This window comes from Pelophylax lessonae (genome assembly GCF_965119305.1).
Source record: "Pelophylax lessonae genome assembly, chromosome: 5".
Taxonomy (NCBI): Eukaryota; Metazoa; Chordata; class Amphibia; order Anura; family Ranidae; genus Pelophylax; species Pelophylax lessonae.
This window is the reverse complement of record NC_138772.1, coordinates 496155600-496175443: the sequence shown is the minus strand read 5'-3', so window position 1 is coordinate 496175443 and position 19844 is coordinate 496155600. Positions and strand designations below refer to the sequence as shown.

Genomic DNA, 19844 nt, shown 5'->3' with positions numbered 1-19844 from the left:
CATATTTTTTTAGCAGACACCCTGGAGCAGGGATTCCTAAACTATGGCCCTGCAGCTGTTGCAGAACTACACATTGCATGAGGCATTGTAAAACTCTGACATTCACATACATGACTAGGCATGATGGGAATTGTAGTTCCTGATCAACTGCAGGGCTGTAGTTTGGAAATCCCTGCCCTAGAGAATAAAATGGCGGTCATTGCAAAATTTTATGTCACACGGGCAGCGGTCGTTCAAACACAAGTTTTTGGGAAAAAATACACTTTTGTGAATCAAAACAGAACTAAAGAGAGCCCAATTTTTTGGTGCCTTTAAAGTAAAACTATAGGCAAACAGGAAGTGAGCCGAAATCCTTGGGGACCCCCACGTCAACAGACCTAGTGTCCACATTAGATTCCCCTCTTTTACTGTTCTGGGGACAACCCAAAATTTGGGATTTTCTTTTACTTTCAATGACAATGGTATACAGGAGAAATAGAGAGGGTGACTCTCCCTAATAAGAGCACAGACCACAATAAAAACTGACAGGTGTTCTCTCCACTCTATCCAAAAAAAAAAAGTTTTTCCTTTTGGTTATTTTAAGGCTCCAGTAAACTGGAAGTGATGTCATGACATCGCTTCCGGGTTTCTAGATCCAAAACCCGATCAAAGCTGATTCTGGCCTTGTTGGGGTTTGCGGCCAGCCAGCGGATGTGTCGGCTGGTTGCTCGGGTCATCCCAGTGGGACAGGAGAGCCTGGGCGAGCCGTGGCAGGATAATATCTGAGCGGCTGATTATTGGTTATTACAAGAAAGCCGACTGTCAGACTCTAAAAAAAAAAAAATAACTGTACCGGAGTTATGCCGGTGAACCCTGTGAAGCAGAAGGGTGCATATTTGCATTACGTCAGTGTGAAGGGGTTATTGTTTCTTTAACACCTTCCCGTCCGGCCTATAGCAGAATGACGGCTGGGCGAAAGGTTCCATTGTTCTGACTGGACGTCATATGACATCCTTTAGAACAAGCTGCTTGTGCGCTCCCCACAGCGATCGGTGGTGTTGTCTATGGCCCAGACACACCACATCTCTGTTCGTGGTAAAGAACGTGCCGTAGGCTCTTTACCACATGATCAGCTGTGACCAATCACAGCTCATCACAGTGTAAATAGGAAGTGCCGGTTATTGGCATTCCTTTACTCGCACTGACGGGGCATGAATAGAGAAGAGCCAGTAAGCGGCAGCCCCATCATCTGTGCCTGCAAATTGGTGCCACATCAGTGCAGCCTATTAGTGCTTGTCGGTGCAGCCTCATCAGCGCACATCGGTGAAGAAGAAAAATCACGTATTTACGAAATTTTGTAACATACGAAAAAAAAAATTTTCCCCAAATCTTTTTTTAAGGCTTTGTTTAGCAAAAAAATTTAAAAAAACAGAGATTATTAAATACCACCAAAAGAAAGCTTTGTCTCAAAAAAATTATACAAATGTTGTTTAGGTACAGCATTGCATGACAGCGCAATTCATTTAAAGTGTGACAGCGCTGAAAATTGGCCTGGGCAGAAAGGGGGTGAAAGTGCTCAGTTATTCAAGAGCAGGTGACGTGAGATACCGCCACATATTTCTTACATCTTCCTGTGAATGCTTGGAGACTCCGAGCCTGAGGTGCTCTGTTTAAGTGTAGCCTTTACCTTGTGTCCGAGCTATACCATCCCCTTCTGCTTGCCATGGGTGAGTGAGGTTGGGTTTTGTACTTGTGTTAGCCTATCTAGTTTAATTGTATACTTAAGCTGTAATGCTGACAATGAGGGTAATGTGCGGCGATACTCCTCCTATTTGCCTTGGGGGATTTCAAGTGTATTTCTACTTGCAGGCAGGTTAGGAAAACAACTTAAATTTTCCTCACTGTAAAATGTACAACTTTGTCTAAAGGAAATTTTAGCTTTGAGATGCTTACTGGGGGCACAGTAAGTGCTGCTTCTATGATTCTGCATATGCTGATTCCTAAGCTGGAGTACATGTCCATAATAAATATTTTAACTTATCTGGTTTCTGGTCTAAATGCAAAATTACACAATTGAATGTCACAAGAGACTGCAATGCCAGCAAGGTCCTCTGCCACATAGTTTCAGCTTTTACTGGATGTCTTGGAGTTTCTTACACCTTTTGTACATCTATGAGCCTGCTTATTGGTCCATTCATACTGTATACAGAGATAAGCTTACAAATGACCGGTGTTAGCATGTCTGATCCCAGCACACTGCTACAGATATTCCAGCTAGTCATTCTCATTATTAGTATTGGTATAGCCTTCTCTCTGTGTGCTCCTCTGGCCCTGACTGCTCTAATGAAGGGTATCGGAACTCCTTTGAAAATGTAATTGATTGCAACATAACAGTTATTAGATGTTTTACTTTTTTTCTTTTTTTTTTTTTTTTTCCTATGAATTTCTCTTATTTTCACCTGTCATTAACATACATCCAATCACAGGATGATCACACATTCCATTTTTTATCGGGACATCAGAAAGAGTAATATAACCTCATCTCTCTCCTATTAACAATAACCTGGAGGGGCATGGCCCTGTAGTCCTCTGATAACATTGTAATGTAATTAGACTACTGAAATATGCCCTCCTCGCTGCCAGCCGCGGAACTGTGCGCGCCTTGCACGCTCCCGGCCGCGGAACTGTCCGCGCCTTGCTCGCTCCCGGCAATCTGTGTTCGTAGCGATGTTGTGTCTTTTATATACAGGAATCATGATGGTCATAATGGAATGATCATATTGCGCAATGTTTTATTTCTGTCTGCTCCTGTATGTGACCTCTTCTACATATATACATCTTGCTTTAATTAGAGGTTTATTGGCTGTGTATCTGCAGACTGTGCACGTGAACATCTGGGACATTCCCCACGCAGGTTTCTTAGGGACCAAGTCAAGGACGCTCATGCTTCCCTGACAAAACTTGTGCGCTGCAGATAAGCCTGCCCATCAGGGTGCACCTATCTAGCATGAACACGCCTAAGAGCCAGCTCACTGAATGGGGGTGGCTGGAGGCTGCAGTGACATGTGGACTGTGTTCTGGCTTCTCCCACACAGCTGAGGATTCTGAAGAACTCAAGAACTGCGATGACATCATCCTCATTACCCTAATTTTATTATATCGTGTTTGGGAAGGAGGTTTTAGGAAATGTTTTTTTTTTTTTTTTTTTTTTTTTTATATTAAACTTCATCTTTAGTGTGGGATTTTCTATGATTCCAATCTCCTGGCGGTGTTTGGAGATTCCTTGTTTCCATTTTAGTGTAACATGGCTACTCCAGTTTATGGCATTTTTCTACCTGACTAGGAGCAATACTTGCATGGAGCGCGTGCTGCCCAGGAATTACAGCTGCACATCAAAGTTCGGAGCCTTCTCTATAAGCAATCCAGTTCACGGAACATCTGTTTGCCATCAGCATTTTGTCTGCTAGAGCGAGAAAAGAAAACACGCTCATACAGATGTCCACATGCTACTGAAACGCATCAGGGTCACATTTGGCTTTTATTTCTAGGATAAATGTTATACTTTGTGTTCTATATGATATTGTCATAAGCTGGATACACACTATACAACTTTTGTTGGTAGATTTACTTCATATTTACCTTCAACTATGTAGTGCAAGGGCCTGCCTGATAATGCATATAAATTTAAAGTGTTTGTCTGACCTCGTATTTATATTTTGGTAAATCTTAAGGAAAAAGTCCTAAAGAAAATTGTATAGTGTGTATCCAGCTTAAGTCAGGTTTTCTAAATAAGATGCTTCTAAATACAGCAAGAGCAATATAAATGCCTTTGAAAGTAAGATTTAATGATTCTTCTACAGACAGTCAGCTTGAAATGGATGTATGAGAACTGTCTTGCTTGCCAAGGGATTTGTCTGTTCTGTTCAGCTATTCTTGTGATCCAGCCTATCCCCATAGAGCACATTCAGGTCCCTGGCCTCCTTACAGAAAAAAAACTACACTACAAATAAGGCTAGGTTCACACCTAAGTGGCTCTGTGTGCTGCGTTTGTGCAGGCACAGCAACCTATTCATTTAAATAAACTGCTCTGCCTGTGTTTCATGCAGGAAAACGGTTCCTGCGTCAATTCTAAAATACAGGGAAATCACATGGGGCATTTGCACTATTGATTTCCTGCAACTGAATACATGCTGCATTTTCAGATGTCTGGGGATGCCACTAAGAATGAATGGCAGCCCTGCTCGTCTACAAAAGAGCATCACGGTTTGTTTGCGGGAGCAGTTGCAGTTTACACACTGCCCCACACCCGCGCAACCACCTGCACAAGTGTGAACCTAGCCTTAAGGTCAAGTTCACCTTTTTGTACACAGATGCTGATGTTTTTTACAAGTAAAAAAAGTGTATTTTCTCAGGTGCCTGCAGAGTATTGCATCTACAATCAGTGGATCGCAGGTTTACCATCCAGCTCCTGGAGACTGTTGCATAGCGGTCTCCTCATACTTCAAGGGCAGACAGTTGCTGAGCTACAGGTTAGGGACTACAATAGTACTGATTAGTCCATTGAGAACTCCAACTCTGCAGTGGCAGACAGGACTTGTAGTTTATTCATTTGCAGATCGCTTACTTTTATATGTGATGGTGTGGGGGAGAGGAACCCCCACCCGATGTATTGAGGGGGACTGGCGTTTACACACGCTCCCCCCCCCCCCCCCCCCGCCGTTGCTTTTCTGGCGGACCAGCTGGTCCAGGGGCCTGTAGATTTATCTGTGATGCCTCTTTGGATGCGGCTCAGCTCTCTGTTTTGGCAGTGGTCTTTCGGCTTGTCTTTTGGCTCAAATGCTGGTCTGCGGACCAGACTTCTAAAAGGGCTTTGACTGATCTTTCCTTTCAAGGACATCGCCTGTTTTGTTGCTACCATGGATTACATCATCAAAGGTCTCACAGGGGGGGAAGAGTACCTTTCTTCCGCAGTCTACAAAGTGCAAGGACCTTCGTCCTAGACATGGACCCTCCTCAGCTCATACGTTTTGTTTTTTCCTCTCTCAGGGTCAACTGACAAGGGATCGGAGCCCTTTCGGGGCCTCCTCCTGGAGGATCAAAGCGAACTTGCTCTGGCAAGTCAAGTGCGGGCTTCTCCAGACTCGCGAACAAGGCCTCTTCAGTAGGAAGGTGCTCCCTCACCTGTGTTCGGGGTGGGGGGGACATCTTCGCTGGTTCCTGGACCCGTGGACTCCCCTGGAATAAGAACAAATGGGCCCACACGGTCATTCGGTCCAGCTACAAGATCGAGTTTCGTTCTTGCCATCTGGTAAGGTTCTAACTTCCAACTTGCGACTGTTTCTGGTCCGCTTACAGGCTCTTTTTGGGGCGGTAAAAGACCTTTTACTTTACGGGTGATGGTTCCCACTTCGGAACGTTTTCAGGGGTTTTACTCAAACCGGTTTACGGTCCCCAGGAAGGCAACTCTTGGCCTCAAGGCACTTAACTGTTTTGTGCGGGTGCAGAAGTTCAGAATGGGGTCTGTCTGCACGGTGGTGGCTTCCCTGCATCAGGGGGATATTCTTGCCTCCATTGACATCAAGGACACTTACCTTCACATTCCAATATGTGTCGGTCTCCAGCGCTTCCTCCGCTTTGCCATGGGAGAGGAGCATTATCCGTTTGTGGCATTATCTTGTGGTTTCGCCTCTGCTCCTCAGGTCTTCACGAAAGTGTTGGCCCCAGTGCCAGCTTTGTTATGCCATTGGGGGATCGTGGTACTGGGCTACTTGGACGTCATCCTTCTGCAAGCAGAGTCTCCTACTGCTCTTGAGGAAAGCCTGGAAATCACCATCGGAGCTTCTGGGAGTTTGGCTGCATTCTGAATTTTCAGAAGTCTGCTTTGGTTCCGTCCACAAGCTGGATTATCTGGGGTCTGACTCTGGACTCAGCCTTAGCCAGAGTGCTCCTTTCTCTAGACAAACTCCAGAAACTACTGGCTGCAATTAGTCTCCTGCTGTCCAGCATGGTCATCCCTCCGGTCTTGCATGCAGGTACAGGGCCTGATGGTGTCTACCTTCGAGGCAGTTCCATTTGCACAGTTCCATATGAAGTCCCTGCAGGGGAGATTCTGCGTAAATGTAACACGAATCCACAGTCTCTGGACAATCCGACCCGGCTGAGCTGGGGGAACGAAAGAGTCCCTGATATGTTGGCTTCGTTCGGCGATTCCCCTGGGCAAATCCTTCCTCCCCTTGTATTAGACAGTGGTCACCACGGATGCCAGCCTGTCCGGTTGGGGAGGCGTCCTCTGCAAATATTCTGCCAAGGGGACCTGGACACTGGAAGAGTCCAGACTACTGATCAGCATCTTGGAACACAGAGCGATCAGACTGTGCCTGGAACATTGGACAGATCGTCTTCAGGGATGTCCAATGCATATTCAGATGGACAATGCCACGGCCTTGGCTTATGTTAGTCACTAGGGAGGCACAAGTGTGGTGGCTTCACCTCTGCCGCTGGGTGTCGAAATTGGCGGCATTCACCTTACTGGTGGTTCAGTGATTGGGTGTTTCTTCACCCCTGTCTATTGTTCCTTCCTCAGATTGTCTCGGATTTTCATTTGAATGAAGACATTTAATCTGCAGAAAATTACTTTGCATGCCTTGGATGTGGACCAGGCAATTAGGGTGTACTTGGCAGCTATGGACTCTTTTGGGAAGTCAGACTCACTATTTGTGCTCACGGATGGGCCTCGGAATGGGTTGTCCATTTACCATGTGACCATTTCCAGATGAATCAGTCGGTGGTTCAGGTCTATTCCATCCAGGGTCAGGTTCCCTTCTTCCTTCTTGTTAAGACGCATTCTACTTGGGCGCTCAGTGCTTCTGTGCTTTCCGTCATCAGGTGTTAGTGACGCAGGTTTGCAAGGCGGCCTTCTGGTCATCGGTGCACACTTTAAAGCGGAGTTCCGGCCTCAAAATTTTTTTTTCTATAAAAATACCCCCGGGACAGTCAGGGCTAGTGCATTTCAGCAATGATAGCCTCTGAACTGTCCCCCAGTTCACTTGCCTTTTAGAAGAAATACTTAAACCTTGAAAATGTCTTGTCCAGCGCTGCAATCTCAGATGTGGGCAACTGAAGCCAGAGCGTCCTCTTCGGTGTCTACTTCGGAGATGTCGGAGTCCCAGAATGCCTTGCACCAGCCCTGCTCATTATGTCCGATGCAAGCGCCTCATAACCAGAAGCTGTTTAGCAGGGAATGACGTGCCTGCACTGGAAGTGACGAGCAGGGCCGGTGCAGGCTCATTGACTCCTGGGAGCAATGACGTTTGGCTCCCAGGAGTCAATGCATGCAGGAAGTCACGGCGCGGGCCGTGGCTGCAGAGGGAGGAAGTGGAAGGAAGGGAAGTCAATTTTCTTCAAAAACAAGATAAGTAAAGCAAAAAAATCATGATTATCCAATTCTTTTTCAGGTTACTTAGAGCAAGCGGATGTCAAATTTTCTTTTTGAGGCTGGAACTCCACTTTAACAAAGTTCTATAAAGTGGGTGCGTTGTCATCTGCAGATGCTTCCTTTGGCCGCAAGGTTTTTGCAGGCTGCGGTTTAGAGGACTTGGTCCTCTTTGATCGTGTATTGTTGTTTTTCAGGTGAGCTCCAGTTGTTTTGGTTGAGCTCCTGTTTACCTGGTTTGCTATAGTTTAGTTTAGCCTTGGGAATTTTTTTCGCTGTTCCCACCCCTCGTGTTTAACACTGCTTTGAGACGTCCCAAAAGTTAAGAATATCAGGAGCTGTGTCTGTCAATGAACGCAGGAGAAAATAGGATTTTTGACTTAACGTAAAATCGATTTCTCTGATGTTCATTAACGGACACAGCACCAACATCTGTGTAGTTGTATTTTCTCTGACACTGCTTGTAACAAAACAAAGTACCCGTAGCAGAGAGAGGGAGTATACCCCCTCGGACTGCCCATAGGCATAGCCAAATTTTAGTTTTTTTTTTCCTAGCATCCTACTCCTGTAGGGGGCAGTATAACCCAATGGTTAAGAATATCAGGAGCTGAGTCCGCCATTGAACATGAGAGAAATGGATTTTGCAGTAAGTCAAAAATCCCTTTTTTTTTTTTTTTTTTTTTTTTGCAGGGAAAAAATTGTGCATTATTTTTTGAGCCTGTAAAGCATTGCGAAAATCAGTAGATCACTGGTGCCATGCAGATCTCTTGCAGATCTGTCAGAGTATCTGTGTTCCTGTGCAAGCAGATACAATTTGACAAGAAAAACAATGAACTGTCACGATGCTCCACAGCACTGTGGTAGTTAATTGAGGATTACAAGCTGACAGACACAAAGGATGTTGGGGCTTGTAGTTCATTCACACACAGAGCTGTGTGAATGAATGATTTCAAAAAAGAAAACTAGTATGGGGAACTTCTCCCTGTATTGCTCTTTCTGTATTGCTGTCAGAGAGTTTGGTGATCGGTCTGCAGCATTGGGAACCTGTTCCACCCAAAAAACAGGTGGACTATGGAATTTGTTCCCAATGGAATTTGTTCCCAAAGGTGAACTCATCCTTTAAAGAAAAATGGAAATATGTGCTATATGATACCCTCCTCCCTTTTTTTTTTTTTTATTAATTTACTGTTCAGTTAAATATATTTCAGATTGATTCTAGCGTTCTATTGTATTTTCTTTTTTTAGATACTTAAATGCCATTCAGACTATGTGCCCACATATCCTTCGGTACCTGACCACCGCCGTTATCACCAACAAAGATGTGAGAAAAAGACGTCAAGTTCTGAAAGATTTGGTGAAAGTTATTCAACAAGTAAGTGAGCTTCAACCTTTATACAGACTTTGAACATTGTAATTTAGATTATTTTCGTATTTAGATGGTCCAGGCTGAATTTTTGTACCCCTTTATTTACACATATACTTTTTCGAACCAGAGCAAATGAAGTTCCTGTGGAAGGCTGGTATGTTGTAGTTTCTGCTTTTTCAGACACAGATTGATGTATGGCAATGTTTGGCTCTACCTTATACTGACAGTATAAGTGTTAGAACATCTGTAAACTTGAATTGTTGATTTTGTGGTATGGCATTCATCTTCATACATTTCAATGATCTCTTCACATGTGATTTTTATATTCTACAGTGATAGATTTTGTAGACCTTCTTGCTTATAGTTGACCTATTCTTATGAAAGGACTGAGCATATGGTAGAGTGTAAATTGTAAGTTTGATCGAGAAAGCAGAAAAACTGAATGTCCTGTTTTGACAGCACTAATGCTACCCATACACTAGATGAAAAATCGTTCAAATAGCTGTCATTTGGACAGTACGTTTGTTTTTTGGCCAGGTAATGGACCCAAATCAATAATCAGTTGTAATGTTTTTGAGCCAAAAATAATTTAAGAAAAGTTTGGAGATCTTATGCAGAATGGACAATAAATTGAAAAGTTAATGTTTCTCGTCCGTTAAGAGCCCATTCAGACAGGGGCGACAAGACTTGCTGGGGTGACCTGTGAAGTCGCGGTGCACGGACTTCATATAATTGAAGTCAATGCAAGTCGCCTCCAGGTCGCCCCAAAGTAGTACAGGACCCTTTTTCTAAGTCGGAGCAACTTGTGTCGCTCCTATTAGAACGGGCCCTGTGCTAATCAATGGCAGGCGACCGACCGCTCCGATGAAACCGACATAGTCGGTGAAACGCGTCAGCCTTGCCAGTGTGACTGCATCACTAAGACCAACCTCCTGGACGTGTGTCGGTGACCCCTCCAACTTTGTGTCGGCTACGGCTTCCCCGGATCAGCTGCTCGCCACTACCGGATGTGACGCGAGACCGGCCGTCACGGACCTGTCCGTCACTGTCCAGAGACTTGGATGGAGCAAGCGCCGAATGGGACTACGCCGCTGTGAGATTGCAAAAGCCGCTGGGTCACCGCCGATTCACACACGGAGGTAAAAACCTTGTATATCTATTGCACGACCTCAAGGTTCACTATCTCTCCTATCTGCCAGCACTTAAAGACTCTCCCACCTGTCCCCCTCATACATGCGAGACAGGCAACCTCATCACTGAAACGGTCGTTTGGGAATTGTCTTGTGTATGTTCATTCTTAATTGGAGAAGATTGCTACAACCTTCATTTGGGTCTGTTCTTATCCTGACGGACATCATCATTATTTGGAGTCCTCATCGCTCAGCCAGCACCTTTTTCCTACCTTAGCAGCAATTGGAATATCATTTTCATCCCAATTTTTGGATCCACATTCATTTCAGGAGATTTTCTTTTTCTCTCTGCAGCCTTCATTTGCTGTTTATATCCAATTGTAGGGGGTTTGCTGCTCATTGTGCCTAACCAAGTCACAGCTATACCCATATATATGGTATTCCTATTTAGGAACATTGTAGGCACTGGTTTTTCTACCACATGGATGTGGCTCTATATTTTTGATTGATTTTTTCCGACAGCATTCATATTCAATTGTCATTATGGTCTGTTTGTGATGCTATCCACTGTATGTACTTGGTTTTATTGTTTTATCATGTATTGTGTCCATATGTGTTTTTTGTTCATCCACCAGGCATAAGTGCTTCAACAAAATATATATTTTATAATTTCCACTTTACTCAGCAATTTTAGTGCCATTATTGGGATCTATATTTGATCAACTTTTGGGTCTGTGAATAGGTTTTGGAAGCCCTCTGCCTCCATTACACTTACAGATACCCCTCTCTTTTTTTCTTTATAGACCGACCGCGAATTGTCAGGCGACCAAGTCGCCTGACAAGTCGCGCTAGTGTGAATGGACCAGTTGAACTGTTGGTGCTTTGTATATGTGACCCAGATGCAAAAAACAAACGAGAAACTGATGATTTTTTTGTCCATTGAATAATTTATCGCTCAAAATGCAGTCTCTCCTCTTCTGGCATCCCTTGCTGATGATCATGATTCCTCTTCTATGAGTGCCCCCATAGCAAACTGCAGGGTTATTCCTGAGCCAGGGTGTGTGTATACGTAGGCCCACACAGTGGGGCTAATGGCTTCCAAACCTGCAGAGTCTCCTTTGAGAAGAGATGGCAGATTAGCTGCTACAGAGGGGCACAGGATCACGATTAGGCTCTGGTAGCTGTTTATTGGCTGAGGGGAGCAGCTTTTGAAAGGTTTATTACCTTTATGCAGAGAATGCATTAAGGTTAAAAAAAAATATATCTATTATTCTACTCTGGATGTGCCTTGTTAAAGTGCTGTAAGGAATTTTATGCAACAAATTCTGGTTTTGTGCCACCACTCATAACTGTACCCACTTACATATCCAGGGGAATTCTTGCCGAAAGATAGCATCCTTTCAACTTTACACTTATGAGTTGTGGTCATTGAGGCATTGCTACTCTTTGCAATGGAAAACATAGCAAAACTGTGGGAAGATGTGGTTGGAGATGACTTCCTCCCATCTAAATTCCAATAACTAGACTGTGTTTTGCTTACACGAACTGCCCTTTAAAGCAAGGTATCCAGGCTGACACTATCAGGGCAGTAGACTGAAGGGATTGGGTACTTATTCTTGCTAGATGGGGGGGGGGGGGGGGAATACCTGTTGAATGAAGGGAAAACAAATTCATACTTCCTAAAATACTGTTTTATTTAACTTTTAGGAATCATACACATACAAGGATCCAATAACTGAATTTGTTGAGTGTTTATATGTGAACTTTGACTTTGATGGAGCTCAAAAGAAGTTAAGAGAGTGCGAGTCGGTAAGTGAATATCCTCTTTCAGATTTTCCTTGGTGACATATTTTGGTTACTCCAGTGCCATAAAAAAGCATTTTTGTCTGTCCTTTAACAAAAGCCCAATACTGAAGAGAAATTGAACATCAGTTTTTGAAAGTTACTGATTCAAGAAGATGCATCTTGTTGATCTGTAGATGTGTTGCAACAAACACCAAAGCCATAACTTATAAGATTTCTGTGTGCTTTTTATGTTGGTGGAAAAACACGGCATGCTCTGGTAGTGACCTATTCCAATAGTCTCTCTAATCTCGAAGTGTCGGTTCACATTTATGCAGCTTCAAAGTTGCGCAACTTTGACAGCTGACCTCCTGCTCGACTTCATTGCTACTTCATTAACCAAAGTCAATCCAGTCACGATGAAGTCGTCCCAAAGTAGTGCTGGAACCTTTTTCGAAGTTGCTGTGACTTGAGTCGCACCTATTAGAATGGTTCCATTGCTGTTAATAGGGTCATGCAACTTAGAACTTTCAAGTCGCAGTTGTGTGAACCTAGCTTCGTTTTTTTTTTTTTATTAGAAAAATACACATTATACTTATCTGCTCCGTGTAATAGTTTTACACAGACCAGCCCTAATGCTCCTCTTCCGGGATCCCACTTCATCAAGTGCCCCCATGGAAAGCTGCTTTCCATGGGGGCTCCTGTGCGAGTTCGCTTCTGAGCCACCCTGTCTGCGTCTATTTGTCAGAGGGGGTGGCTTCGTCCTGAAACAAAGAAAAACGAGAAGCGCCCACCGACCTAGTGCAATACTATTAAAACATTAAAGAATAAAAGGTAACCTACATCATATTCCCAATGTTTTAATAGTATTGCTCTAGGTCGGTGCGCCCTTCTCTTGTTTGTCGCTTCTAGTACTTGTGGGATACCCATGATATGGATAGGGCAACAAGACCCTAGGTGCCTTCAAAGTCTAGGATACACTTTTTCCTGAGCATAGCACCTCAGCACAGGAAAGTTACATTGTGAAATATGGGGGGAAATTATTTGAAAAACCATCCACCAATTAGTAAGCAGAAACTGACCGCATCCCCGCCCCCTGAAATCATAATGACCTCATATTCTGTGTAAGGTACAACTTAACCGCATCTGGTGGTGGGTTCCACTCTCAGCACCCGAACAGAGTGATAGCGGAGTAAAAGAATTGTATGTACTGCCTGGGAGGTAGTTATTAAAATTAACCTTTCTTTGTCCTGCATGGGCAAGGCACATACATGTTCGTTTTAAAGCTTACTGTTTGTACTGTCTTTGAATACTTAAGAGATGGTGTTTGATGTGGAGGTCATTTTTTTTTTTTTTTTTGCTCCGTTACGACAAATTTCTTACCATTGGTGCGCAAAACCGACTGTGGTTAAAAAAAGAGGCTAAAAATAGTTCCAGAATGCACATGGTCATCTGTTACCAGTCATTGTAAGCATAGTAAGATGCTTTCTGAAAGTCAGGTGTGTACCAATAAATGACATCTGCATGATAAAATACCCAATAAATGTCTTGGTTTTTAATTTGTGCATTTCTGACAAGGCTCATTTGTGTCCATTTATAGCAAGTCCTCTTTATAAAGCAGTTAGGAACATTTTACATGTCAGCACAGTAACAGTATATGATCTCAAATTGGAAATGTATGTTTGTCTGATCAGTTCAAAGCTCAGCAATCGGTTATCTTGTCTAGCGTTACTCACGTGGGAGTGTCTGTCTAGAAGATAGGTGTGCTGATCAGCAATCTGTCCCTGCTTTGATGTGATAAGATAACTACCTTGCTTCATATGACTTTAATTAGCGGGGTTGTTAATAATGGTGACCAGTCGGGGAAGGAAGTAGCTGAGCGTTTGTTGCAGTTCTTTTCACACAGTAAAATTACAGTATAAATCAGAGGCACGCAGGGGGGCAGTTATGCATTCTTGGTAGTAATTAGGCAGAAGTTATTGAAGTGTGTGTGTATGGGGGGGGGGGCGCAGTTTAATGAACTTACAAACGGCGTGTTGAGTCATATGGGTGGAATATGGAGGATCACAAATGGTTAGTCACTCACTTGTGACCTTACTATATATAATATGGTTATGGAGCACGTAAACCTTTAATATATTGTACGAGTCATTTTTTTTCTTGGGCACTCAAGTTTTTTGAAGCTTTCTCCATCCCTGAAGATGTACAGAACTCCTCACAGTTAAGACAGTTTCACAATCAAATTCACAAAGGTCACATCTGAATGTAGTCTGCATTTAAATATGAATAGTCTGCATCGTCAACACTACTTAGAAGTGGCAAACATGTTGTATATTAGTCTCTGTAGTGAATTGACTGATTTTCTATTATAAATAGCCAGCTGAATTTACTTTTAACTTCACTAGTGTTATGTGGAAATTAGGCTTAAAATGAATGTTAGGTTATAAAACACTGTTCACACCGGGGCGACCTGTCAGGCGACCTGGTCGCCTGACGGGTCGCCTGCCATAGAGTAGCTGTGGACCCGTTCTAATAGGAGCGACAAGTCGCTCCGACTTAGAAAAAGGGTCCGGAGCTTCTTTGGGGCGACCTGCATTGACTTCAATGATATGAAGTCTGTGCCGGCCGCTCAGAGGTCGCGGTGCGAGCTGCGCACCGCAACCTGTGAGGTCGCCCCGGCAAGTAGTGTCGCCCCAGTGTGGGGTCTTAAAAGATGTTAAAATGTTGTGTTGTGTAAAAAAAAAAAAACGCAACAATAATTTTGCGGTTGTTTTTTAGACCTCCTTTCTGTTAAAATGTTTGGGTAAAACCTGGTACACACTATGTTCAATCCAGCGGACTGAATGAAAAAAAAACTGACCGGTCGCTGTACTAACACAAGCGATGTTAATGTAATGATCTCCCCGCTGTGCTATTGTGTTCTGACTGGGGGAACGACCCCTAACATTAGCTACAAGTGCTAATCGCATGCTGGTCTGATGCTGGTTTTTCCACATTGGCTTCTGTCTGGCAGGCAGCTGTACACACAGGCTGAAAGTTGGCTGGTTTCTACTGTTCTGGCTGATTTCGGGCGATATTCAGCTTGTGTGTACCCGGCCTAAGGCTTAGCTGTAAGTTTTAAGATACCACTCTTACCCCAGTCAGGAGTCAGGCTGTTTTCATCCATACTAAAAAAATACTAAAAACTATAAACAAAATCATACGCTCCCTTTTGTGAGACTCATGTCAGTCAACTCTTTGCCATTTGTTAAAAGAATATTGTGTATAAGCTGTGCATCAAAGTAGCCTTGGAGTTGCCTTTTGGTAAACAGTTGATCAGTGGGGAGCAAGCATGAAAACCTGCTTTTGGTCGTATATTCATTAGTGGAGTGGTTTTGTACACAATTTTAAGTATATCCAACCCCTCCCCGGTCCATTAAGAGACACAGGAATTCAGATATTGTTGGGTTATGCTGGTGCCTGCAGAAGGATTTGTCACTGGCAAAACAAAAAAAAAATTTGTTGGCCAGCCCAGGGTAACCCCACCTCTACCTAACATTTTTGCTATTCTCCTTGGAGGAGGGACATCTTTCACACCGCACTGGGGATGCCGTGTGTGGCGTCTCTGCGGCGTTGATGGCGTCAACGGGTTTTGCAAATGCTATTGTGTACCTTTTTGTCTGGACATCAGGTACAGTGCCTTGCGAAAGTATTCGGCCCCCTTGAACTTTTCAACCTTTTGCCACATTTCAGGCTTCAAACATAAAGATATAAAACTGTATTTTTTTGTGAAGAATCAACAAGTGGGACACAATCATGAAGTGGAACTAAATTTATTGGATATTTCAAACTTTAACAAATAAACTGAAAAATTGGGCGTGCAAAATTGCATGTGGTCTGTACATCCTAATTTCTGCTGGTCCTGCACATGTGTCGTAATTTCTATACAGTTCTGTAGAAGGCTCATACTTGTATATTGCAAACACAGTATTAGGGTAATAGACTGTTTTCTCTGCAATGTTCTATACAAATATAAATTATACTGGATGTGTAAGCTTCTGTTCTGAGAAGTGCTGAGTGTAAATATTGCATTTTTAATAGCAATGCTGCTTTTACTTGTACAAATAACTTCTAAACCGATCTTTCTCTTAGGTGCTGGTGAATGATTTCTTTCTTGTGGCCTGCTTGGAAGATTTTATTGAAAATGCCAGACTTTTTATATTTGAGACGTTCTGCCGTATCCACCAATGTATAAGTATCAGGTATGTCTATGCTGACTTCAGGAGTAAAATTTCTTTCTCACAGGTGGTAAGTTAAGGTAGCTACTTGGAAAGGAGCTGTTGTCTCCATGGCTTGTATGCAGGCGTTAAACCAGCCAGGCACCTCAAGAATGGGCTAGGGCATTCACCATAGGCAATGTACGCAAGAAAGATTAATTCTAGAATATAAGGAAAGTGTTTTCTGCTGTCTACTAGCATTTTCTTTAAACTAATGTTCCACTTGAAGGACAATAAAGATGGGAGGGAAGATTGTGGTGGGTCATAATTATGTAAGAGGATGGACAATGTTCTTACTACTACCCCTCTTTAATGCAGTTAGTAATCTGCTTATGTGGTTATTATCCATCTGCTGAAAACCATTGAAATTTTCCTATACAAGATATGACTTGTTTTCTTTGTCCTTTTGAGCGATTCTAAATTTTAGAAGTACCAGAAGAATGCATTTGAACATGGAATACTTGAACTTGGGGTGCCCAGAGTTCTATAGAATTTGGGCGGGCAGGCTACCACATTACAAAGGAGGATGCATAAACATGATTATTTAACAGGTCTAATCAGCCCTTATCCCCAGAGAGCAGGCTACTGTGGAAGGGCCTGCCTCACCCTGTAGACATGAGATGGGCATCCGATCCTGGCTAAAAAATGGCTGGATTGTGTGATTGTCATTTTATGTCTGTGAGCAGCTATAGAATGGGTTAGATTGTTGAACCAAGAGTATCAGGTGATGTCTGCATTTTGAAAGTTTTTATTTACTGTTACCGTTCTCTAGAGGTTCCTGCACATCTACCGTTACATGTAAGTAAAAATGCTGTCTTCCACCCAGGGACCTCTCTGCCTCATGTCACTCTGCTTGACAGCCTTTTCCACCCAAGTGAATAATGTAGTACTCATTGCCCTGAGATCACAAGAACCTGAAAGCTGTAGAGAAACTTCGTATGTGGCTCAATTGAGTCTCTTTGTATGATGGTGAAAGGCATTTTGGGAAGAATTTGGTGAATAAACTAAACCCTTTGAAAGCTGGATGTTCCAATGCTCTTGGTTTGGTGGAATTATTTGCAGCTAAAAAGTCACTAAAGGGCCGTACACAGACCAAATATCGAGCAGCATCGGCCGGCTCAGTAGAAACCTGCCAACGTTTGGCCCTTTTGTGTGTCAGGCGGTCTGACAGAAGCTGGCCAGTCTGTTGAAGGGGCATGACCGAAAAAGGTCTGCTGATCAGCACTCTCAGCCAATGAGCACTGACTGGTTTGTCTAGAGGAAGGGAGTGTATTTGTGGTATTTGCTTTCAGCACTTTTTCTTTTTTGTGTTGGAGATCTGGGACAGCAGATACCAGAAAACCTTTTGGACGATTATCTTGGTTTGCAAGGTTTGAATAGGTGGTATTGGGGTGTAGAGGTAAGACTGCTCCTCTTGCTAAAGTCTGTTTAGTCCTTGAGTGTTTATGGCAGTATCCATTACATGCAAGTATCTTCACATCTGGTCACACATTGTGCTTTGAACATGCCTGGCCTTTAATTATTTCAATAATCAGAAATCACCACTGCCTTTTGTTGTTCCTGAAGTATTTATAGCTTGTAGTTAAAAACATATTTTATGTATTAAGCTCCTTGAATCACCGATGGTGGATTCCCTATTTATTTATTTTTCCTTTAAAAACGCCTAGTCATATCTGGCCATATCATGGATTTTGTCTTGTATCGTGAGTACTGGTGTCGTGCAGAGCTTAAAAATGTTAATTATATAGTGATTTTAAGGTTAATTGATATGTTGGCAAATCTTTTTCTAGGAACTGCTATTTACTTGTTATAGTAACAGCAGAAGCAAAAATACTTTTATGAGGATTTGTTTGTGTATGTATATATATGTATTCGTGGATAGATAATCAGTACATGCTCTGTAACGGCCTTCTGGTGTCCTGATGCTATGTACCAACTGACATTCACTGTGATGCCACTATGCCAACATCTTGTTTAAATCACTAAATGTGAAGTGCAGCTAAATAGTCAAAATTACTTTAAAGTATAATTCCAGTTTAAACTGAAGTAAAAGTGCCCTCCTAGCAACACTTTTTTATGCTTGCTAACCTGTGGGGGGGGGGGGGGGGGGGGTATGCATTTACTTAATTTTTTAGCCCATCCCAGTCCAGTCATGAACTGGCTCCCCTGTGTTGGCAAGTGTCGACTGCAGGAGATAGTGGACAATAGCTGGGACACAGGAGCCTCTCAGCTGCTGATTGCTGGTGCAATCCTTTATAGGCTCCTGCAACAAAAAATGCACTTTTTTTTTAACCTGCTAAAAAAAATGTGCATTTATTATTTGTTTGGCGAAAGCTGAACTTATCCTTGAGTAACAATGCGATAACCAAGGATTTCACTGAAAATAAAACTGTACTTTGACTTTAATAGCCATAACATGGCATTTGAGAATTTAGTTCTGCTTTAACGTAAAGGTATGACAAATCGTCTGCCTGCACTTGACGCTCTGTAAAATTATGGCCAGATTAAAAAATCGTTATGTGGCAGGACAGAATTTCTTTTGCATGCCTCCCACCCACTGCTCCCCAAGTCTACTCTCTTTATCAGTACTTTGTTTATAAAGGAAATAAGCTGATGGGAGCTGCAGGAAGATTTCCCATAATGTGCAAGTAGGTAAGGCAAACTTTGACAAGGGACACCTACCTCTGTCTGCTTGTCTCCAACACTGATGGGTCTGTGCTCTGTCATTGCCATTTCCACTTCTCCAGTGTGTTCTTTCTTTGGCCATTGGGTGGCCAGTGATGATTTAAATTGTACACGTGTTACATTGTCCAGCGGGTTAAATTGTCCCCCCACACTAGGCTCCACAGTGCAGTACACTCTCTGGTTATCGATAAGTCACCATCCCTGCTCAATTTGTATCTATATTATAGAAAATGCAGCAAAAACTGACTTCTCTGCCCTGTCTGGGGTTATATTTTGTGGGAGTCAGAAGTAAGGTGATGATGTCACTGCAGTCCCTGAGGGATATGAAGATGGCCAATGGGTTACTCGGGCTGTAAGAGTGTGCTTAGAAGTAAAAATTCAGTTTTGGATAGAATAACCTTTTAACATCCAGTAATGTGACATCTTTTTCTTCTCTATTCTTCCATTTGTGAGGCAGCAGATGTAACAACTTTGAGGTTTTTTTTTTTAATCTAGTCCGTTGGTACCTCTCCAGACTTGTTGGCATGGCTAAGCGCTTCCAGGGAAGATGCAAGGCTTTGCAGCTTTAGTATTGAGTCAAGACACATTTCACGCACAGTCCATTACAAGAGCAATACAACGATGAAGCCTGTAATCCATTTTAGATTAATGTGAGCCTAACCGCGAGCTGCCCCCTCTCGTATTAATGCGGTGACTTGCCGGGTCTCCTGATGACCTCCCTGCATAACTCAGTATCACAGTGATAGTTCTCATTTTATAGGTGTTACTGGAAGAGACAGAAATAAGCCATCAAAATGTACCATTGTGCAACACAAATCAGATCTGATTATTCCACTTGTTTAAGTGACACATACCTTATTAAAACCTTACTGGTTACATCATTTGAAGTCTTCTGAGAGATTACAGCGCAGAAAAGCTTGTGAAATCGCATTAGATTTACTCTTCTGTGATGAGCCAAATAGACCTATCACGACTTGTGTGATCAATTTCTTCCATGCTGGTTTTCACCCTAGTAAGTTCACTTTTTCCTTTTTGTGCTAAACCTGTCAATTCTTAGTAGGATGTGCTCATTTTCTTTTTACAACTGAACTCCAAGGAAACTGCTAAACAGTTCAAATATGCATATGCCATCTGTCTTATCTGCCAAAGGATTTGTATTTTTAACCAGCCACCATGTGATTCATACACTTAGCCCAGCCAGAAGGGTAAAACCA

The 19844-nt window shown here is 42.9% G+C and overlaps 1 protein-coding gene across 1 annotated transcript in view; it reads left to right on the top strand.

Moving 5' to 3' along the window:
- EIF3E (eukaryotic translation initiation factor 3 subunit E) overlaps window positions 1–19844 on the top strand; it is a 121688-nt gene that overhangs the window by 76893 nt on the left and 24951 nt on the right. The window contains exons 8-10 of the mRNA XM_082259909.1: window positions 8657–8783; window positions 11615–11716; window positions 15821–15930. Of these exons, the coding sequence (XP_082116035.1) occupies window positions 8657–8783; window positions 11615–11716; window positions 15821–15930 (339 nt within the window). The remainder of the gene's footprint in view (window positions 1–8656; window positions 8784–11614; window positions 11717–15820; window positions 15931–19844) is intronic.